General features: G+C 42.9%; 1 protein-coding gene across 3 annotated transcripts in view; it reads right to left on the reverse strand.

Annotated features, from left to right (window-relative positions):
* Positions 1 to 24,055, reverse strand: part of FYN (FYN proto-oncogene, Src family tyrosine kinase) — a 210,251-nt gene that overhangs the window by 19,747 nt on the left and 166,449 nt on the right. The window contains exons 8-12 of one of the 3 annotated variants that reach the window (XM_025382436.1): positions 22,986 to 23,135; positions 20,179 to 20,343; positions 16,369 to 16,548; positions 14,746 to 14,822; positions 14,495 to 14,648 (exon numbers count right to left, since the gene is read on the reverse strand). In XM_025382436.1, the coding sequence (XP_025238221.1) occupies positions 14,495 to 14,648; positions 14,746 to 14,822; positions 16,369 to 16,548; positions 20,179 to 20,343; positions 22,986 to 23,135 (726 nt within the window). Of the gene's footprint in view, positions 1 to 14,494; positions 14,649 to 14,745; positions 14,823 to 16,368; positions 16,549 to 19,604; positions 19,761 to 20,178; positions 20,344 to 22,985; positions 23,136 to 24,055 lie in introns of all 3 variants that reach the window. The other 2 variants (XM_025382437.1, XM_025382439.1) reach the window with 2 other exon arrangements.

The raw sequence follows: 24,055 nt of genomic DNA on the forward strand, positions 1-24,055 counted from the left end.
ATCAAAGTTTGTCCACAGAAATAACACAAACACCCACCACTGCTGGGCTGGCTTGTTCTCTCTTTTTCCTACCACCAGTATTTCTGGAGTGTTCCCCAGTGCCCGGCACTGCACTTGGTACCAGGAGGATGAAAGTGAATGCAGTCTCTGGCAGTCATGGAGCTAGAAGCTTAGTTTGAGGGAGATAAAATAAATGAATGGCTTTTACATATGTCAACTACAATAAAGTGCTATGGAGAATAAGAAGACGGAGTACAAGGACAGATTTTGTGGGACTCTGTAAGCTGCACTAGGATTCTGGATTCCATCCTAAGCGCAGAAAGTCACTGGGCTGTGAGCAGAAGTGCGATGACTTCCCATATCGTTCTTTTCCTTTGTCTTTTAAAACATGGAGGATAACACATCATTACCTTGAGAATGATTTATGATGAGACAGAATGGGAAAAGTGTTTTGACTTTTCAAAACTCTTCAAAAGCATCATGACATTTCAAGGCCCATGGGTGTCTATCAGCAATTAGCAATTGGGTAGATGATGCTTCCATTGTCACTTCTGTCATGTTTACTTAACGAGTGGCTCTGGGTGCATTTGTACTATTTTAGCACACTTCTCACATTTGAATAATACCAATAATCTTGGTAACAAAGCAGTAAAACTTAGCATAATCCAACCTGCAAAGCTCAAACATTTATATGAGAAATGCATGAATTATTTTTCTGAGTTTATTATTGCCCATGTTCTTCCTTTCTTTCCAAGCATTTTGCTTGTCTCCCCTGTGGGCTCTTCTTGCTTGGATTTACTCAAGTAAGCTTCCTGCCTCTCCTGAGTAGCTAGGACTATAGGTGTGCACCACCATGCCTGGCTAATTTTTACTTTAATTATTATTATTATTTTTTTGAGACAGAGTCTCGCTCTGTTGCCCAGGCTGGAGTGCAGTGGTGCGATCTCAACTCACTGCAACCTCCACCTCACAGATACAAGCAATTCACCTGTCTCAGCTTCCTGAGTAGCTGGGACTATAGGTGCACACCACCATGCCTGGCTAAGTTTTGTACTTTTAGTAGAGATGGGGTTTCACCATATTGGTCAGGCTAGTCTCGAACTTCTGACCTCAGGTGATCCACCCACCTCGGCCTCCTAAAGTGCTGGAATTACAGGCATGAGCCACTGCGCCCAGTCTAATTTTATGTTTTGTAGAGATGGGATCTTGCTATGTTGCCCGGGCTAGTCCTGAACTCCTGGGCTCAAGGGGTCGTTCTGCCTTGGTCTCCCAAAGTGCTGGGACTACAGGTGTGAGCCACTGTGCCTGACCTAACTTGGTTCTTGCTACCCCAAACACAATTAATCTAGTTCAGTTTGCTTTACTATAACCTGTGTCCTGCACTTAGCATGCTCACACTTGTTTCTTTTACATTGGCTTTGGAAATGCTCTCTTTCCCTTCACCTGCTTAGCTAAAGCCTATTCAGCTCCAGTCCCACCTCCTTCATGAAATCACCTGTGATTACTCCAGCCTTCACTAATCTCTCCAATGCACCTGGCGCCTAGTGCTAGAAACAACAGTTTAATGCTTGATAATAGCAGCTACCACAATAGCTAAACATACACTGAGCGCTTGCTAAGAGTCAGGAATGCAAAGCACTGTGCACATGAGGTGGATACCAGGAATAGTCTTGTTCTACAGATGAGAAAATGGAACATAGACAGGAAAGGAATGTGCCAAACAAAGAACACGTGTAGATGGCAGAACTGGGATTTGAACCAAAGGCGCCAGAGCCTGACTGCATAAACGCTATACACTGTTCCACCATGTCCATGTCTCCTCTGTCTCCTTTTACTAGTTCTTTCATAAGTTATTTAAAAAATCTCCTTCAACAGAATGCAAATCCACTGAGGTTGGAGACACATATTTCTTCATAGCAACTTGCCTAAGGCTGGTTAAACAGCAATAAATGCTCTAACTAGCTAAAGGGTCCAGCCAGGCAGTAAGTTATCTGACACCCTGACGGTCAAAGTCATTCTTTTCCTTTACACAGACTTAATCAAACTAAACACAAAGAGTAACAATAGAGTGGTGTAATAAACTAATAATTTTCTTCACTCTTAAAAGTTATAGGAATAAAATCTTCCTTTCATATGACAGCACAGCCTGACTGATGCTCTCAGTTTTTCAGTGCCAACAGGATGACTGCCCAAAGTCATTATGTCACGATGGCCCATCCCAAGCCCCAGACCACATTCCAGTTAATGAAGTCCCTCTATCCCTAGTGGCCAGGTAATCTGTTTTTCACTTCTGCCTCAAATAGAAACAGTCTTACTTGACTCAGTTACTTCCTGTTCTTTATGTGTTTTCATTAAGATGATGGCACAGGCATTTCAAATGCTCCAGTGAAGACTGCAGATACTTTTGCTGCCAAATCACCTCCTGCAGTAAGAGCACATAAGCCGGTCAGGAAACGAGGAGTGGATGCTCTTCAGTGACAATGCAAAGCAGTCCCACTGTGGGCTGAGCTGGGATTGAGTAGTCACTTGTGGAAGGACCAGTATGATCACTTAGGAAAGGAGCTTCCGAGTCAGGCATCCCTGTGCTTGCACACTGGATTTGCTGGTTGATCATTTAAAATGTCCCTAAGTCTCAGTTTCCTTGTCTGTAAACTGGGGATGATAACCGCCTAAGGTTGTGGTGAGAAGAATCGTTGATGTAAAAGGCTCAGCACAGCATCTGGCACCTGGTAATAGCTAAATAAATGCCAGCTGTTATTTTATTCAGATAGTAAAGGCCTAAAGTCACTGAGTTGCACTGGCAAATGCCATCAGCAATGCCAAAGCTCTCCAAACATCAGAAGAGGAAAAGAAGATAAAAAAATCCTCATCAAAACACTCATCAACCAATCAATGAGAATCTTCCGAGGGTCCACGATGTCCCCAGCACCCTGTGAGGCGCTCCTGGGAAAACCAAGCACAGGTTGCCTCCACCCTTGGGGTTTCTTGGCAGCCAGGGAGACAGAGCTCACAGGCAAATCCAACAGATAATTAAATGGTGGCACTCCCTTTAGGAAGAAGAGGGCTCAGCAGAGAGAGGAAAAGAGAACATGAGCAGGAGATGAGGGCTTCGGGGAGAGGTAGCCGCACTGAAATGATGCATGACCCATGGCTCTCCCTGCGGCAGGGAGGGTCAGGGCAGGGGCCAGGACAGACCTGGGTGGGCCCAGCTCACATCACCGGAGAGCTGAACTGCCAAGTCTCTCTCTCTTTTATTTTTCCTGGTGACCAGGCCATCCATAGTCTCAGAGAATATCCCCTCTGGCTAAAAAGCTAGGTCAAGGTGGAGAAGGTGAAGTCAGTATTGAATAAAAGAAGCCAAATCCTTCCTACAGAGAATCTGAGCTGTGCCCTAATAGCATTTTCAAGGAGGAAACCCATTACTTTCAACAACAGACACTGCTTTTCTGAACCAAAGAGCCACCCAGAGCCCTTTTTAATTATAAAGCCACTAACTCTGAAAACTTTTATATCCAATATTTAATAGTATGCAATACTTCAACTTGAAAGTTACTCCGGGTAATAAAAGAAAAGAAATCACAAACAATGCCAATAACAGAAATTTGGCTTACAGGAGGGAGAGGTGACAAGGCGGTACCAGGACAGGATATCCTGCGAAAGAAGCAAAATCAAAGCTGACCTGACCTGGAACTTTGTGGTTACTTAAACAAAACAATGATTTCAAACCCAATGAAACTTGGCAAAGCAAAACTCAGAATTTTCACACTAGGCCAAGGGAATGACTTTCAGATTTCCCAAATGCTTCTGAAGCAATACAACTGGGTGTTTTCCAGTTATCTCTGGTGACGCATTCTGTTGAAACTTCTACTTCAAGTTCATAAGGTTTTAGCATCATGCTTTAAAAAAAAAAAAGAAAAGTAAATGTTACAATGGGTTAAGATTATATTCCATCTGAAATTTCAAAATGTTGAGTAAGGAGTTTGAGAAGGAGGGAGGTTGGGAGGAAGGAGGAATTCTGTCCCACCAGGGTTGCGAGTGGAAAAGGGACAAGTTAGGCCGAGGAGGACAAGAACCAAGGAGTGGAAGGTGGGCCTGAACATATTGCAAAGATAAGGTTGATAAACTAGGCACAGATCCAAAGTCTAATTGAGTGGAATCCATGGAAAGAATATTCAGGCTGATTGGGGTGAGCAAAGTTCCAAGAGAGCCCAGAGTTCAAGACTGGACAGAGAAGAGATAGAAGGTCTATCAGTGGGTAACAAAAATCGAACCCAGGACAACTAGAGGACAGAGGGGAGTAGACTCATCTACCAGGGAGAATGCAGGGGCTAGGCTGGACTCTAGGTATTAATCTTGGGGTTTTGCAATTGGGGAAGGATAGGCAGGATAAATTGTGGAAGGGCATTTGATCCAGACGTGGAGGCTACCAGAAGGTAAACTGTGACATTCCTTCCAAATATCCCTAGAGGAGCCAGGAAGTAAAGGGAGGAAATTCTGGGCTGCTTGTCATTCTCCATCACCTCCCTTGCAATGGTGACCAATGACAAACCCACTCTAACTCATGGGGGCAATGCAAAAGTAGAGAATAAAATTAATGGGCATCTCCTGAAATCATGGGTATTTGGTCCTTTTAAGAAGGAAATCTGAGAACCATCAAAGGGACTTTCCTTGGAGTACAGACTGTGTTATGGAGGCTTATTTAAGTGGTTATCTTGGGTGGGACTGAAGAAAAAAGGAGCCCTGCTTGCTGTTCCAGAATACTGAGGCTCTGAATAATTCCAATTATCCTTCCAGTTTTCCAAGAGCCAGAAAGGAAGCAATATCAGAATAAAAATTCTGTAACTTGATTACCTCTGCAAAGAGAAAACAAAACAAAACAAACAGAATAAAAATTCTGATTCACAGCTTCAACAGGATAAACACTGTGTTTGCGGACTTTCAATCCAGAGCAAAAGACAAGGGCTTTGTAACCATCTGCACACTGCTGCCCAGGGTGGTGAGAGGAACTCACCTGAGTGATCAATGGCTGTGTGGGATGTAGTTCAATATAGAAATGATGCCAAGAATCCAGCCACCCCCAGAAGGGGCAGAGGGCCCGCGTCAGTCTGACTTCCTGCCACATGGCGAGCTAGGCTGCACGGGCAGCACTGGGTTTGGGGGGATGCTGTGTGGGAACAGGTGGAGGTCATGGAGTTTGATTGGGAGCTCAGAAGGTATCAAAGGATAAGAGGATACACAGAAGACAAGTACCACTTTGGGGTGGCTTTTTCAAACCGTTCCCCCTTTCAATCTGGCACAGTGTGCCAATAGGGGAGCCACCCTGGGGACAGCAGAGCAATGCCACTGAGCACCCTCCTTTGGCTGGAAGAAATGATGCTTCAGAACCTGGCGCAGTTTTCAAACGTACTGCGTGTCCGTGATTACCCAGATGATGCAAATGCGGGAGTTCCTTTTGCCAGCAAGGCAAGACAAGGAAGCCAAATGACATTTTTGATGTTTGATGGCAATCTGCAGTTCCTATTTACACACTTTAAAATCACAGAGGGTGACCATCTGCTTCCTTCTTGATGATTACTAAGAAACGTGGGCGGCACAGACTGAGGACTTGCTCTTGACCATTCATAAACCACCACCAAAAGGCTCTGCCCAAAACAGCACAAAGGAGAAAGAGATGCTCACACAGAATATACAATGGGACTGACCGGCACAGATAAAGGGAAAGATGTGCAAAGAAGCTGGGCTTGAGGTGACCACTGCTTACCTCCAGTCCATCTGTATCCTCTGGGCAGAGTCAGAGCTGCCCAAGGGTGGGAATGAAAGAAATTGGTCCCATCTCCGACCTGAAACAGTTTTAATCTTTAAAGAGAGACTGTAGTAGGAAAGGGTGATTTAGAGTCCCTTTTCTTTTAATTTTAATCTTTGGCTTTCAACACACCCTTTCCTGGAGGAAAATGGATGCGGTCTACAATTCATCTCCATTTCCCTGCCAATTTGACCTGCTCCCCCTAACTATTAATCTGGGCCCCGAAGCTCCACGGTGGCTCAGCAGATAAACAAAGCAGTCCCTCCCAGAAACGAGGTGGAAGCTCAGAGCTTGAAGCGACAGAATACAAATGAAGGAGCTTTTCTGCTTAGTGACTGAAGTGTACCAAACTCGGATCCGGGAAGCTTGATTACAAGCAGCATGGTTCAGGCATGCGACTCAGCTCAGCGGGAAAGCCGTGTCTGACCTCGGAGGGCAGGGCATTCTGTCGGGCAAGTCCCCTGGGGTCTCTCCCTAGACAGCCCTCAGGATGACAGACTCTCAGTGTGGGCTGGGGAGTCGGGGGTTGGCGTGGTCATTTGATGGCGGCACCACTGAGTTGGGAACACACTAGTCGGTGCTTAAGACAATGGCTTGCATTTTAAAGGGTTTGCTTTTCATCAAAGGATGGTTTGCTTCTCTAGCATGGGAAGAATTAGATTAAATTCAATAATTAAAAAGGTTTTTTTTTTTTTTTTTTTTTCCCTTCCCTCTCCTGATATTTGCTGTTCAGGTCACAGCACACTGTGCGGGAACGGCAATGCTGTTGTTGACAGAGGACAAGAAATTCATGTGTTGACGGGGGCAGAGGGAGGGCATCTCATGGCGAGATCAGCCTTGATCTGCCACCGGATTACAGGGACCTCAGAAGCGGCTGATTAATAATTCCGCAGGAGCCCTTGAGCTGGAAAGCTGGCGCTCTGAGTCTAATAATCCCCAGTCGTAATACAAAGGAAGGACAGGAATTGAATTCACAGTTCTGGATTGTGAAATTCGAAATTCGAAAGAAACAGGGATCCACTTCTTTCTGAGCGTGTTTTTCAACCTAGCTGCCTGCTTGTTTGTGTTAAATGGCTACTGTGCTTTTTGAATCTAAAATCTGATTATATTTAATTAGTATAGGCATCTGGGATTTCTAATACACAAAGAGTTATTAAAGTAACAAATCTTTCTAAAATATGTTTTCTATGAAAGAATGTGTTAATTTATGCGGTAACAATTTTTTAACATGAAATAATTAACATGAAAACTGCAACAATTAGTAATTCTTCGTAGTCTAATTTATACTTGAATTTTCCTCCAGACAATAATCTATTCAATTTAAACCCCCAATACTGGGAGCATTTGAACAGACACATTTTTCTTCTTCTATTTAATACATAAGCCTAAACTTACAGCAGTCTTATACAAAGACCCGAATGTTCCTATTTTTATATATATTCCAAAGATCCAAAGATTATGTTTCCTTGACATTTGTTTCATTAATTTTGAACGTAAAAACAAACCAACCAAAACCATACAGCAACCCCAGTTCTTGTCCTTCGTGAGGATTCAAATCAGGAGAAAGGGCGATAGAGGCAGAGCCTCCATGTGGAAGCAGCCCCGATGGGAGGGATCAGGAAAACCCAAAGTGGGGTGTGTGTGTGTGTGTGTGTGTGTGTGTGTGTGTGTGTGTGTGTATGTGACAGAGAGAAACACAACTATTAGCATCCATTGGACCAATAATATTATAATAATATCACTATTACTACTATTGCCAGCTACCACGATCAGCTCAGTGTTAGCTTTGTGCCAACTGCTTTATGGTTATTCCCAGGGAAGCCATACAACAATTCTATGATATAGAAACTATTATTATCCCTGTTTTAAGAGGAGGAAATAAAAGCTCAGAGAGGTTAAGCAACTTGTTCAAGGTCTCACAGTGAATTAGCAGCAATGCTAGGTTTTATACCAAGACACTTTGATTTCATGGGTCATGCTCTTAACCAATCCAGGCCCTGCCATCTTTGGGAGGTGTACATGGGAAGAAGAAAAGAGGTCAAGCTATAAAGAAAAAAAAAAGAAGAAGGAGGAGGAGGAGAGGAGGGAGAGGAGGGAGAAGAAGAGGAAGAAGAGGAGGAAGAAGAGGAGGAAGAGGAAGAGGAAGAGGAAGAGGAGAAAGAAGAAGAAGAAGAAGAAGGAAGAAGGAAGAAGGAAGAAGGAAGAAAGAAGAAAGAAGAAAGAAGAAAGAAGAAAGAAGAAAGAAGAAAGAAGAAGAAGAAGAAACCCAAAATAGAACAAAACAAAAAAACACCAAAGTGTTGTGGGGAGGAGTTGGAAGAAGTGAAGAATACCAACAACTTCTACTAATTATCTTCTTGAATTCTTACGATCACCTTAAAGGTAACCAACACCAATCTTATTTTATGATGAGAAAGGTGAGGCTCAGAGAGGCCAGAGCTTATGCTCTAGGAATACGGCGTCAGGATTTGAACACAGGCTTATCTAGCTGCAAAGCTCCTGTGCTTCCCATCACTCCAAAGACAATCTTGGAGTGTGCAAGGAATATTAATGCAATAAACAACCCTTTCTGGAGGTTCCCGCAGCCACAACAGCATTTGATTCCCAGAGAGAGCCACGCACATTGCTGAGAGACAACAGGAGAGCATGTCTCAGAAGAGTGTGGAGGGGTTGGTGACCTTGGTTATTTCCATTGCTGCAAACAAATATTTATTAAATACTACTATGTGCTCTGTGTCTACAAGGGACCGCTGCTAGTCTTTAAACTAAATCACTTCTATAGAGAAGCAGTAAGAGCGGCTCCACAGATACTCGAGAGAACTGCTCCAGCCGTGCTCGGGCAGCGTGTGCGTGCTCAGGCAGCGTGTGTGTGCTCATGCAGTGTGTGTGCTCGTGTGTGCTTGTGTTGATGTGTGTATGCACATGCATCGGTGAAAATGCTGAGAAGGGCCATCTGATATTCAGAATTCACAAGATTAAAAACAAGAGAGGCAGCGCAGAGGCAGGGATAGTTCCCAACAGAGAATGCAAATACGAGAAAACAGGCAAGCTGGCCAGACACAAGGACAGCGGATGCGTGACTCCCAGCTGTGTCTGGGGTGGAGGGGCCCTTGGAGCATGCAGGTATATCAAAGTGGTGACTGCCCAGATCCATTGACTGGCCCAGGCTATAAAATAAGGAGATAGTATTTTTTTCTGGAAAGACTGATTTTTTTCTCTATTGATTACTAATAGTGATTCTCTTTAAAAACTTTATAGATTGTTTTCAAGGAAAATGTATGTCAAATACAAAAAGTTGAGGTTATAAGGATGACTTTTACATTTCACAACTCTCAAATAACTTTTATAGATAGCCCATGTAAGTTCCATACTAATGATGTGAGGTGATCATTTTTATTATCACCATTTTACAAATGATAAAAATGAGGCTGAAAGAGCTTAAATAACTGGCCTGTGGACACCAAGCTTGTAAGCAACAGAGCTGATTCAAAGCCAGGGACCCTAACGTCCAACCTCTGGTTCCTCAGTCTCAATAGGCTGCCTCACTAGCAGCTTAGAGGGAAGAACAATGCTGGCAAATGACACACTGAGTGTGTATTCTCCTTTTTAAAAATATGTCCACAAAATCTGTTAGGGAGTAACTGCAATTGCTAATCTAGGTTTGCCCTGTGACTAGCAATTCCACTGGAGAACACAGCCCAGAGAGACGAGGACATGTATGTACCACCACAGCACCCTTATTTATAATAGTTCCAGTTTGGAAATGACCCCACATGTTCAGCAACAGTAGAATGGAGGCTCTGTGATGTATTTGTACAGCGGAATACTACCCAGCCATGAAGAGAACTACTGTTCCATGCAGCAATATGGAAGAATCTCACAGACATAAGAATGGGAAAGAAACCAGACACAAGAGTGATACTATAGGATTCATGTCTGTGATGTTCATTTACAGGCAAAACTTACCAATCTATGGTGAAAAGAGTGGAAAAAAGGCTATTTGTGGGGGTGGTTACTGACTGGGAGTGGGAATAAGAGGTCTTCTGGGGTGCTGGAAGTATTCTGTCTCTTTATCTTCGGGGTGGATTCAGGGGCATACGTGTATGTAAAAATTCATCGGGCTGCACACTTCAGATTTGTTCATTTTACTGTATGTGTGTTAATACTGTATGTGTCTCAATAAAGAATAAAAAGGTATCCACAAAAGGAAGTTATGCTTACACACAGCCACGTCTGTCTGAACTTGCTAGGTTTAAATCAACATTAGTCGGCACTAAAAGCTCATGAAGAAAAAACTAGAGTCTGCAGAGAATTTTCCCACTGCTTCTCATCTGCTTGTGTGATCTCTGAAGGAAGTGATGGCCGGAGGGGCTGTGAACTTCCAGAAGCAAGGCTTGTGACATCCGCCTATGTCGGGGGTCACAGGAGACAGGTGCGGTATGGAAGTGTACGGACAAGAAGATGGACAGTAGCTCCTTGTGGGGCCTGTGGTGAGCTCTGGGATGATTCCGGGAGGAAGATGCGGTGCTAGGGCAGGGAGGCAGCCGTGACTAGACCTTAGGGGACGGCTGGAAGGCTGAGAGCCCAGCTGTGGCAGTGAGACCCAGTGAGGGCACCCCAGCTCATTTGTCTGGGCTTGGAGGACCACCACAACCATCTCCAGCTTAATAGATAAAAACCCAGATGTATCCTCTTTCTTGAAGGTAAGATCTTCCCAAGTCACTCATTTCTGTTATTGGTAATGCCATTCTCATGATCACCTGCATTTGACTACTTGGGAATTATCTTTGATTTTTCTCTCCCTTTCCTGAATAGTGTTTCAGACTTTCCATTGTATCTACAATCCATTCACTCATTTGTTTATTCCCCAAGAACTTAGTGTTGTACCAGATATACCAATAGTAACAAGCAACATTTATCACTATGTGCTGGGTACCCTGTTAAGCACTTTACATGCATTGTTTCACTTAATCTTTGCAAAAATGCACACAGCAGACAAAATGTCTTTCCATTTTACAGATGAGTAAACTGAGGTATGCAAAAGTTAAATAACTTGCCTAAGGCCCCAGATCGTCAGGTGGTACAGCTAGATATCAAGCCTGGTTCCATCTGATTTCAACAATGCCCCACGTGTTCCTCCTCATGCTTGCTGACTGTCCTGTGCAGTCTTAGGCTTCTTGATATCGGTAGCTCCTAATAAAGTCCCTTTCATTGACAAGGCACTCAAATAACTGATGTTGGCATTATTTAGAGACTCTGATTGGGCAGAATTTAGCAAAGTGTTATAACTAAAGAAAAACCATCTGCTGTAACTGAGTGAGATGTCCAGGTAATAGAGAATAAGCAATCCCTCCAAATTTCTAGTTGCTTCTAGAGTGCTGTCAGTGGAAGGCCATCCTCACAGGCTCAGGGCCTGGCCTTGACCTCCTCCCTGACATGGGCTGCTGCTCAGTCCTGGGTAGCTGGGGTGGTGGGAAGCAAGGAGCACAGGAAGGACTGTGGAACCCGGCTCCACACTCCAATTCTGCTTGTGCCCTATGCAATGCCACCTCATCTGCCCAAGGGGTGACAGATATTTCAGTGCGCCCTGAGATGGGAAACTCACAACTGTTTTGAAAACAACTGTCATTCATGGTCCTAAAATATCTGTGTTTGGCGCATGTTTCCGAATGCCGCCTGCATTCTCATAATCAAGATGCAGCATGGCTGTGGCCTGTGGGTAACATAAAACCCGACTTGCAAATATTATTAGGCACGCGGACCAGCTGTCTGGAGGAGCTGATTAATTCCCCGCAGAAACTTCAGCACGCAGCACACATGCCATCTGCAGAGTACACCAGCAGATACACACCAGGCCCTTTCTGCCTCGTAAAGCGGCCGGGGCAGGGTGGGCCCTCGGGAGGAATTTGATAAACAGCTGGGTTGTCCCCATGCTGGAAAAGGAAGGTCTCTCCAACTCCCTCACACAGGCACACTAGAAGGTGCTCCTTAAAAACAGCCCCATAAAATACAGGGGAAAGGGGATGCATGGCTAATCCTCTCCAGCTTGATTTTCAGTTGTTTGTATCACTGACTTGATGAGCAGCAGTCAGCATAACTTAAGATGGTAGATGCAACAGGGCCAGCCATATCTGGATTCAAATCCTGACTCTGCTCTTTTACTAGCTGTGTGACTTTGTAGAAGTTACTTAACCCCTCTGAGTCTATTCCTATTGTTTCCCTGCCTGGTCCTCACGTTTCCCCTCCGGCCTGGTACCTGGAAGGTATTTGATAAATGGCTCTGCCACTTCCTACCCCTCTGCTGCAGGACAGCATTTCTTTTATTCTCCTTGGACATCCTGGGACCCCCCGCAAGCTTCGCTTTCCCCCCGCCCAGTTCAGTTCTCCAGTTCACTTACTTCTTCCTTCTCTCTTTCCAGTGTTTGGCATGGATTTGAAGGTGTTTGGAAAAGGGAGGAAAGAAGAAAAATGTTTGAAGAAGGAAGGATGGGACCCTACATTTGGAAATTAAGTAAGGAAATGCAGTACAAAGGCTACAAGGTTGGCCTTTTGAAAGGGGCTCTGATGGCACCTGGGGACATGATGGTGGAACTGGGCAGCCGGCAGAAGGGCAATCAGGACAGCTAATGCAGAGGAACAGTTCGGGGCCAGGCTGAGGGCAGCAGCCTGATGGGAGGGGAATCAGTGAGGGTGCCAATCACCCAGGGCCACAGCCTGAGGAGCCTCACTCCAGTGAGTAAGGTGTGGACTAAACCCCCAGGCCCTGTTAACACTGTTAACAGCACCCCTGGCACCTGGCCTGGCAACCTTCTCATTTACCCATGGTTCATGAGCATTAACCACAAACCCCAGAGAGTCCAAAGTCCAGGAAAAGGGGAAAAACTCAACTCACACACAGAAGGGTGAGCACACGGCTCTATTCTAGCCCTTTTCTTAATCAAATATTCATGTCTCACAACCTTCGCCCACTCTCCTTCCAAGTCTAAGGAGCTGGATCTGACAGACTTGCCTCAGGATAAAGTCCCTCATTCAGGGCAAGTCTCAGATCCACTGGCACTCAGGTCCTCTCGGCTCCCTCGCCTCAAAATCACATGCACATTCCTCTCTGGACGGCCAGTGCCAATCAAAGCTGCAGCGCGCCTTTGATTAGAGATACAGCACGCCATCTGGCCCAGCACCGGGGGTGTATGTGTGTGTATAACACACGGGCAAGCTTGCTGTGTGGGCATTTGGCTCCAGGACAAGAACTGCCACGTGTTGGGGAAATTCAAATAGCTGAGCTGTCTGACCGACATGTAATTCAGCATTTGGACAGTATCGGTAGCAGCCAGGGTCTTAGTTTAACATTTTTCCTCATCACTTGAGACTGCTAAGAATGCTTCCATTCTTAGAGTCAAATGAAGGGAGAGGATAATTGGCATGAAATGAAAGAATCAAGAGGAGGAGGAACAGGGGCAAGAGGAGGAGGAGAAAGAGAAAGAGAAAGAGAAAGAAAAGGACTCCAGAGGTGGCCATTACGAAATGCAGTAGAAAGCACCACCCTGTAATACATTCCAGTCACTGCTTGGCTTTGCTTGGGATGACTAGGCTTTGGTTAAAAATACCAACAATGAAAGTTCCCTCCTGCTCCAGTTATAAACATTATGTTCTACATGAGGAGCCTATATTCGATTGCAAACTGCATACTTAGTCCCACAATTTTACCTGGTGACCACTTTGTAAGTATCCAGAAACAAAGAAAATATTCCTAAAAACTCCTTTCTAGTATCTGGTGCTCTAACAGCACCCGAAAAGCCGCCTCACTGGAATGGCTGCTGAATTGATATATTTCACTTAAAGGCTAATTGATAGAAATTTTTGCAGAGGGTGGGATGAAGGAGATGATGAAAGGAGGTGGAGATTTTTGAGGAACTATGCTGTTACCATCTATAGTCTTTCTAACTCCTCTCTCCACTCTCCCTCTCCCTGCTCTGGACCCATAAGGATTCATCCCTGAGTTCCTGTGACCTCTACTTCTGGTTGGGTCTGGTAGAAGACCTGGAAGTGGGCTAAAGAGTGGGGTTGGGTATGAGTCCCCAGATCCATTCCTGCCATCTCTCTCTACTGAGGAGGCCCTCTCTGTGCAGTGGTCTATTCTGACTTCTTGTGCCCACTTCTCTGCCCCCTTGCCTTTGAGGCTTTGGTTCTGTTGCTGTTACAGGCTCCGAGATACTGCACCATGCTCTGTTGGCTTTCTGAAACCCTGCCTATACCTTTGTAAAAAACTCATTTCTTAACTTCTCTAATTTGAACATGCCTTCTGCTTTCTGCTAGGACACAGACTGATTGAACGATGAACTAAAACTTGACGATCCCTTGGCTTTCCCCAGCCTTCTTTCTCCAAAACCAGAGTATCCTAGGCCTAGATGCTGTGAGGAGACCAGCATGAGCCAAGAGGACCACAGCAGCAAATACCAATACCCACCCAACCACCCACCAAAAACCAACATCTCATTCCTCCACTCGGCCCACAACAGTCTCCCACCTGCAGAGCTGTCAAATTCCTGCCAGATCAAGGAGTCCAAACCCAGCTGACGAATGACATTTCAGGTATTTTCTGAAGGAAGGTAAGGTAAGGAGGAAGGAAGGGCCGTGCGGTAAGTGACTGTTCTCATGGCTGTGATCACGAGCCATTGTCATTCAAGTGCCCACCTTGTCTTGCTGTGTACTCATTGTCTTCGATCAATCGGGCCAATCCGAAATCAGCAATCTTGCATATGAGTCCATTCCCCACTAGAATGTTTGCTGATCGCAGATCTCTATGGATATAATTCATGCGCTCGATGTAAGCCATTCCTGCAGCCACCTGTGGAAACCCAAGGAACAGGACATGTTACACCATGACCCAATGTACTTACACGTCATTAAACCTATGGCACATCAAGTTACCCTGTAGGGCTTACCTGTGCTGCCATGTCCACAAGATTTGGTAATTTCAGAGCTCTTCCTTCTCCATCTTTTAAGAAATCCAGTAAACTTCCTATGAACAAAACATAAAATCATTTCAATTTACTTTGAAAGATAATTCCCAATGGAGAGCTGTATTTGGTTTTCTTATTAAAAGTAATAAGGTAGTCAAATGGAATAATGCCATCCATGGGGGCGGGGGGAAAATTTATATAAAAAAGCAGGGTAGAAAAAAGTATATGCATGGAGAAGTAACAGTTTTACCTTTTAAAAACAAAAAGCATTAATTCCATTTCTAGGAATAACAATATATATTTGATAAAACTAGAAGAAATGGGACTCAATCTCCCTTTATGTCATAAAGAGGAACCTATGAAGAACCACACCTCTTCAATCCCATTCCCCAATCACCCCTGCACAAAGAATGGATGTGGGGAAAATACAGCCCAGCTGAGTGGTCCAAAGCTGTGGTCTTGGGACGAGTAGCTACAATAACACAAGGGAACTTGTTAGATATGCAAATTCTCAGGTCCCATCCCAGATCAAGGAAATCAGAAACTTTGAAGGTTGGGTCCAGAAACTTGGGTTTTAAGAAGCCCTACAGGTGATTCTAATAATACAAGGTAAAGTCTGAGACTCAGTAGCTTAGCTTATTTACAGATTTTGAATCAAGAAAAGACAATCTGAAGAATATGGGCGGGGCAGATGGTTCCCCTTAATTAGATCATAGCCAGCCAAGCCTTAAATCAGACATCTGAAACAAAACATTGGAAGCTTCAGAGCCACTAGTATAACACAACAAGGCAGGGATAATCATTTGCAGAAGGTGGAGGCTTATGATGGTCATCAGTGATATTTTATGCTTTAATCACAAAGTTATTTACAAAACAAGCCTGGATACAAAGGACAAAAAACAGTTTGCCAGAAAAAAAATTTCCATTATATTTTAAAAGAAAGTACATGGAAAAGAAAAATTACACTGGTATCCTCTGATGTACAATGTATTGCCTTTCAAGACTGTTTCTTGTTTGGTTCATCTATTTTTCCAAAACAAAATGATCTCTGGTCTTATCCCCAACAATGCTGGTTTGATTAGAAAGACAGAGGGGTTGTGGGGGAGAGAATGTGAGAATAAATGTGGTCTGTGAAAGCATGTAATTCATCATCTGACTAAGAAGAGAGCTGGAAAAAAATAAGATGTTCAAATGACGGAGACTAAACTTAGCTTAGAGAGCAGTGTCTGATATTAATTGTTTAGCCCTGCCAAAAGGAAATGCAACAAAAGCTACTACATTCAAAATAACAGCAAACTATCATAACCCTCTGTACCACCTGATATTAAAAATGAATGTTTTAATTATGGAGAGAAGCTTGAATTTCTGACACACATAACATGTTAAAGGCATTTGACATTTCACAAGGATTTGGGGCGGGGCAAACTCAAGGTTGGTATGTTTTTAAAAATGTTTTCATTAATGAGTGCATAACTGGTGGTTCCTAATGGGAATACTTGACCCAGGCAGAAACTAGAAAAGCAGCAAGTAGGAAGCCTCCATTTCTCTCCCTCAAACAACCCCTTAAGGCACTGTATGCTGGAGACAGGAGAGGCTTTGCTCAACCTTTATTCATATACTCGGTGACGATGTAGATGGGCTCCTCAGACACCACTGCGTAGAGCTGGACCAGCTTGTCATGCTTCAGCTTCTTCATGATCTGCGCTTCCTCAAGGAATGATTCGGGGGACATTGTGCCTGGTTTAAGAGTCTTTATGGCTACTTTTGTGTTTCCATTCCAGGTACCTACAAACATCCCAGAACATGAAGTCAAACCAAAGATCTTCTTTTGATGGAAAAAGAGGGTTTTGACCACCAGCTATTTGCATAAAATTAGATTTTAAATTTAAAACACTTAATACAGTTTTTGTTGAACAAAGACATTCAATTGCAAGGACTCTGTCAAGTATTTTAACAGAAAAAATGTGTTTCTTTGTGGGGATGGCAAGGATGGCTATATTAAGATTTATAATTCATTAAAATGTTTTAAAATTTTGAATATATACCACTCTGGCTTTTTTTGGTGCAGTCATATGATTACACATTTATACCAAAAGCTCTGGACCGCTGTTTACAGTGATGAAAGTCTAGGACTTGGAACAGGCCTGGCCATCTAATAGCTGTCCCTTAGGGAGTACAGTGGGCATGGAAGAAATTAGATTATTTAAGTTTATGGGGTGTGCCATTTAAAAATATGGCACCACATAAGGATGTCTGGAAATTACCTTTAGACTTTCAATGTCTGCAATGGACAAGTTACTTGACCGAGTCCTTGTACAGGTGTGCCGAGCGTGCTGATAAGCACTGGCAAGGAGCTCATAGTCTGCTTGCCAATACTTCAACCAGGTAAGGCAAATTCCTCAGCTTTACTGATGGCTAGCCACAAGAACAATGGCTTCCATCAGGTAGGTAGACAGGGGAAATTAAACAGCAGCTGAGAGGGAACAGAGATATTTAAATTTAGCATGTTAAAGAAAACCTAGCAAATCTGAAGGCAAGGCCTGGATTATGATTGTCATCAGTTAACCTCATCTGTAAAATACAGGAATGGAATTGGATTATCTTTTGGGCCTCTTTCAGCCCAGCATTAAAAAAACAAACCCACACCTAGGTTCCATGTGTATTCCATTATTAGACCTGTGATGTTGAGGAATAACTGTATAAAGGGGAAACAATCTGCTAATTTAGATTATTTTCTATTTGAAAAAGAAGACTGCTTTAAATTAAGATTTTTATATTTAATATAACTGACTTTGGAATTTAAGGATTCTGTAAATTGGAGTTCTTATTATCCTGTTAAAGACATGTTCATACAATTACAACATGCAACCTACAAAATATAAATTATGAAAAAACAAGTGGCTTAAAGAAAAGTTCATTTAAACTTCATAAAATATCTGCCCACTAAGCATTCACGGGAAATTTGGTGATTTATAGGTGATCTTTGCTATTTAAGACTCAGCACCCAACATTTTAAATACATTAAAATCTTCCTCTGTAATGCAAACCTCATTAATTGCATAGACACCCATCCCAATTCTGCTGGGCATGTCATCTTGTGTTTATTGGGAAACAAAATGTGAACAGGATATGTCATGATTTAAAGTTGATATCTGTAAAATTTGAAAACAAATTTTCTTACAGGGTCCAATTCTCTGTGATTGTGTGAGTAATTTGACTAATATCCTCTATTATTAGAGGGTGAATGAGGAAGAAGGAGGTCATATATTTTATGATACTTGAGATAAAGTCCAGAGAGAGATGGACACAATAATGTGGATTTATTAAACTAGCTAACTCATACATATATATGTGTATGTCTGTCTATTACCTATTTATCCACCTACTTACCTACATATATCTTTGTAGTACTTATCACTTGCTGGGCTATATGTTTTAAGTGCTTTAACTGTATTAACTCTTTTTTTTTTTTTTCTTGAGACAGAGTTTCGCTTTTATTGCCCAGGCTGGAGTGCAATGGCACGATCTCTACTCACCGTAACCTCTGCCTCCCAGGTTCAAGCGATTCTCCTGCCTCAGCCTCCTGAGTAGCTGGGATTACAGGCATGTGCCACCATGCCCAGCTAACTTTGCATTTTTAGTAGAGGCAAGGTTTCTCCATGTTGGTCAGGCTGGTCTCGAACTCCTGACCTCAGGTGATCCACCTGCCTTGGCATCCCAAAGTGCTGGGATTACAGGCATGAGCCACTGCGCCCGGCCACCTGTATTAACTCTTTTAATGCAGACTACACCTAAAGATCTGTACCCACACATAGCAAAGGGTACTGATCAATACTGTTTTGAATGAGTTCTGAGGAAGGAAGATGGAGGATTCCATAAGTATCAATATTGTTTCACTGAAACAGGTTTTTGAGTGGGGCCTAATTCCATGAATTGTTTCTAAGCAAAGCTGCAACTGACCCAAAAGGGCTATAAAAGAAATTACAAAGGCCCAGTGCAGCCAGCCTTATCAATGACAATCAAATAAAGAGAAGTATGTATGTCTACTGAGTATCTACTATCTGCAAGGGACTTTAAACATATTAACCCATGTAATCCTAAAAATAATCCTATAAAATAAGTACATTCTGGCCGGGCATGGTGGCTCACGCCTGTAATCCCAGCACTTTGGGAGGACGAGGCAGGCAGATCACCAGGTCAAGAGATCGAGACCATCCTGGCCAACATGGTGAAATCCCGCCTCTACTAAAAATACAAAAAATTAGCCGGGCGTGGTGGCAGGCACCTGTAATCCCAGCTACTTGGGAGGCTGAGGCAGGAGAATTGCTTGAACCCGGGAGGCGGAGGTTGCAGTGAGCTGGTATCACGCCATTGTACTCCAGCCTAGCGACAGAGCAAGACTCCGTCTCAACAACAACAAAAAAGTATCATTCCAATTTTACAGAAGAAAAAACTGAGGCTTAAAGGAGTTAAATATGCCCTTATTTATGGTTAATTAGCTAGTAAGGATTCAAACCCAGGCCCACTGAGCAAAATGCCCACGGTCTTTCTTATGGCTGCCCATATACAGTATCTTACCTTCCCATTTCTTAGGAAGAGGAAACACCAGATTCGTAGTGTACTGGTTTCCTGTTCTGCGGGTGCCTTAATTAACCACATGAAGTAGGACAGATGAGCACAGCAAGGTATCAGCATATTCTGAAAATCTGGATGGTCTGTGCCTGTCTAGTTATCCAGGTTAAGTGTCTTTGTCCCAATGGCTGTGTGTGCATTTTTGTTCAAAACCATCCTTTTAATCGGCTTTGAGATGCAGCCAAAACAAAATGTGCCCTCTGCCTTACCAAGCCACACTTCAGCGAAACACCCCTGACCCAGCTTCTTCTCCAGACACAACGAACGACGTGCAACTTCCCAAGCATCTTTAGCCAATCCAGAAGTTTGTGGGGTACAACTTGATGCAATCACAGTTAAGTTAAAACACAAACCATCAGCTTTCTCTACAGGAAAGGGAATTAATAAAGAAAACACAGTCCTTATAATCCATAATTATGCATGCACTAGGAAAGATGGAAGGTGACTTGCCCGTTACGACGACACTTAACAAATATTTACTTTTGGAAATGAAGGGCAAGACATTTTATGGCAGCTGGAACATTCCTTGCACCATTTGCTGGTTTATGAATTGAGAGTCATGTAATAGTACAACTTGAGCCATTTGCCAGTTTTGCCCACTTACTATCTTTTTTTTTTAGAAATTCCAGAATGTTAAAACCAGAATTGAAATTATTATTCCCCACTATTAGGAATTCGAACTTTCTTCCCGGTCACACAGTCTTTATTTTCACCTTCCATCTTTGGTGTTTGGGATTTCCCAAACGGGGAAGCTAATAATAGAATAATTGAGTCTCAGCATACCCATCCATACTTCCCCAAACTGCCCATTTCCCAGTCTCTTGATCAACTGCAGGGATTCTCGAGGGATTTCCCAGACATCTTTGGTTTTGACAGACAGATCGGTAAGCCTTGGCATCCCTTTGTGACAGGGAACTACTAGGCGGCAGCAGAGACCTGCAGCTCTCTCTGATGGAGCAGGGCAGGGGCAGGAGAGGGAGAGAAGAGCAGAACACATGTAATGACAACACTCCTAAGTGTAAATCCACACGAGCGGCGCACAGTGCTCCTCAAACAGCGCTACACCAGCAGACGACCACACACATTGTGGAACACCAGCAGCACACAGCGCTACACCAGCAGACGACCACACACACGGTGGAAGATCAGATGCCACACACAGAAACATTTTCATTGGAGGTAGAATAGAGGACGTTTTAAATTTAGACTACTCCATAAGCCCAGGTACGATACAGTCTATACATAGATATACACACAGGCTGCTTTGGTTTCTGTACTCACTGAGTAAGAAAAAGGTTTTCAGCTCAATGTGCTCATAACATGTTTTTGGGAATGCTGAAAACATCCTTACTAATTTCAAAAAGTGGTTTTGGATTAAAGAATGTCAACATGACTGTTCCTCCCCACCTTTAGTATCTAGATTACCCAGGGGATTAGGGATCTGTCTACATGACTATATTTAAAATTATAACTTTAGTGGAGGATTCTTCTACAGAACATTAAACTGTCATAAACTAGTAAGGCTGAAGATTGTAAGTGATGGGGAAAAAAAAGAAGTCACTTTTTTTAGTGATTTCTTTGGCTTTCTAACTGATTCCATTCCACCAAGTCAGATACTCCTGGGCTGCTGCTTTGATATTTTCCATTAAAAAAAAAAAAAACAAAAAAAACCCACCTTTTACCAGTCTTCAATGTATAATTTAGGTGTCTGGTTTGAAAGGAGAAAGAATGGAAACTAAAATTCACAGAAATTCAAGATGTGAAAAAAATGTATTCTTTACCAAAAAAAAAAAAAAGGGAAAAAGTAGTTATCACTCGGAGGTTTTTTTTCTCTTTGTCTTCTTTCTTTCTTTCTCTTCTTTTTTAAAAAGAATATAACCTTTTAGAGTCTGGCAGTGCTAAGGAGAACTTAAATGCCAAGTAAAAATCAGTCAGGCGAAAAAAGGTAACAAAGAATAAGAAATCAGGGAGTGACAAAAGCTGACAGAGCCTGCCCTGGGAGGCGGACAGACCCCCGCTCCCTCCCGCTCCCTCCTGGCAGCCCCCGGAACCAGGGAAAGCAGATGTGCTGCTGGGCTGTAACTTGCTTTTTACTCCTTTCTTTTTGATGGAATCAGGCTCTGAGATGTTTAGGTAGGAAATTATTTATGTGTCAATATTTCAAAGGCATTTTATTGTGTGAGAGAGAAAGAGGGAAGAGGGAAAGCCAATATAAAAACAAGTCTAACGTGAGATGGATTTTTTTCCCCGAGATTAAAAAAAGTGTCTATTGTTCACATCTCCTCCTTCCTTCCAGCTCTACAATGTTATTAAGGTGCCCTTTCGAACACAGTATTTTCAAATGATCCAAACCCTGGGGATCCTGCTGATGTTTGGCTGTAATGAAATATATTTCAGCATTTGAAAAATCCTTACAACATGCAGGCATTTTGAGTATATCACTTAAGCTCAGGGAGATATTCTGTTCCGTTTCTCCCAAATGTTTCATTAGAATCCACATAAACCAAGTTAGCCAATGCCATAATCAACTAGTACTGCAAGTGCTGTGAATATGTTCTATTGTTCATTAGTGCCAGGGATCAACAGACATTTCTTATTGTCATTTTTGAAAGATTGCTTTTTCATGCCAAAAATTATACATACATATTTCAATGATTGTGCACAGAGCAATAGTAGAGGAAAATCGTATACTATCTTTTGAGTCTTGCCTTTGTCCTGGAGAACAATAGAAAATGGAGAAATGGGTCACACGAAAAAAAAAACCTCTAGGCTTAATAGGATATAGACATGTGTCTGTACATGTGCACCTATAACTACAGGCACATGTGAACATGTATTATATAGTGGTATATAATACTTGCTAATCTAGGAAAGAAAGCAATCATTTTAACAATTGCACATAAAACCACAGTCTTTGATAAAATGTATAAACTGCACACCTAATATTTATATGTTTTCAGAAACAACAAAATAATGGTGATATCTGGGTGTTAGGACAGAGACTGATGTGCGTTTTAAAAGTTTAATTTAACACAAGACGACGTAATAGATCTAAGAGCTGTGGGTCGTGTAAGTCTAAGTCTAGTTAGGAAACAGCAGTATTGGTGGGGAACATGATAAATGGCTTGCATGAGAATGAAATGTACGTGCAGCTATTCCTGCAACAGTGCTGAGTGTAAAGTGATGGTGGAAAGCCAGTATTCCTTGTAGGAGTCCCCATGTAAGCGCCCTCCGAGAGACTCCTTCCTCATATGCAATGCAGGGGGAATGGGAAAAGACAAATTGAAGTATTTTAGGATGAAGATAAAAAGACAAACAACTTTTACAATTTAACCTATTGCTTTCTACTTGGGAAACAAAAATATTATAGGATCTTTGGACAAACATGTGGAACTAATAATAACAACTACAGTAGAACAACAGCAATAGAACCTATTCAGCCAAGTCCCACCATTAATGGCTGGCAAAGAAAACATATTCTAGGAGTGATTTTGTACATAATTAGTTTTACCCTTTCCACTTTCCTGCTCTGGGCCTATCCACTCCCTCCAGCATCCACACGGTTAGTAGGCAGTTAGAATTCAGGTTACCTGAGTAATGTTGTACAAGCTGCTGAAGGGTTTCAAACTGGGCCCGGGTGGTAATGTAGTATCCACCGTTGTCAAGTTTGCGAATTTTATAATGTTTGACGTGGTCTCCTTTCATATCATCCCAATCGCGGATGGAAAGTGAATAGGCACCTGGTAAACAAGCAAAGCATTAGCAGCTCCAGTCATTTAGACTATTAGCTTGCTTTTTAGGCCTCATTTTCTTGACTCTGATTAATAATTACCAAGGATACACACACACATGTACACACACACACACAGCATCTCCACTCAGTAACAGGAAGAAGATGCTTCTTGATGTCCTGCAAATGTCAGAAGATATTAGCAGTAAAATAATTCTGCCCTTGAGACTGAAAGCTTCCTGGATATTTTTCTTAAACACACTGTTCAGTCACCCTTGTTGTATAATACAGCGTAGACTCAATTCCGACACTCCTTCCCTCCAGGGTAGAGAGAAGGACCACGATGCACGGCTGAGTTTGCTTCCCCTGTCTTCTCTACCCAGGGGCATACTGGGAGGTAGCGGCAGCATGTGCAAAAGAAATCTAAGGCTTGTTTCTCTAGAAGTGAGCTCCAAGCTTCTGTTTTACAACACTTTCCACAGGAACAGATAATCTGGTGGATTAAGCTAGAGGCCCCTACTCTTTTCTTCCTTGACCTATCTCCTCTTGTGGGCTGTAATGAGTGGTTAAATAATGAAAAGTCCAACAGTTGGAGGCAGAGAAGTGAAGTCCTCAGTTATTTAAAAAACAAAAGGAAAGCAAAAACAACCCGTATGACTGGCACCCGAGGAACTAAGAGTTTCAGAAAATCGAAATTCTAAAGGACTTCTGAAAATTCTATGATCTTGTGTGCCCGGAGCAGTAAAGCCGCCCCCAGCCTGCTTCAGGAGGAAGGTCTTGATTTGGAGCCTCTGTAGTTCTTTTGGTGCTGTCTGCAGTTCTAGAGCCTGGAGGCAAGACTGAAAACAGGACTCCACTCATAAGGCAGGGAGGATATGTGCCATTTAAAAATCCTTGTACATTAGAGATAAGCCTTTCATCCCCTCTGAC

The sequence above is a fragment of the Theropithecus gelada genome, chromosome 4 (genome assembly GCF_003255815.1).
Source record: "Theropithecus gelada isolate Dixy chromosome 4, Tgel_1.0, whole genome shotgun sequence".
NCBI classification, from domain to species: Eukaryota; Metazoa; Chordata; class Mammalia; order Primates; family Cercopithecidae; genus Theropithecus; species Theropithecus gelada.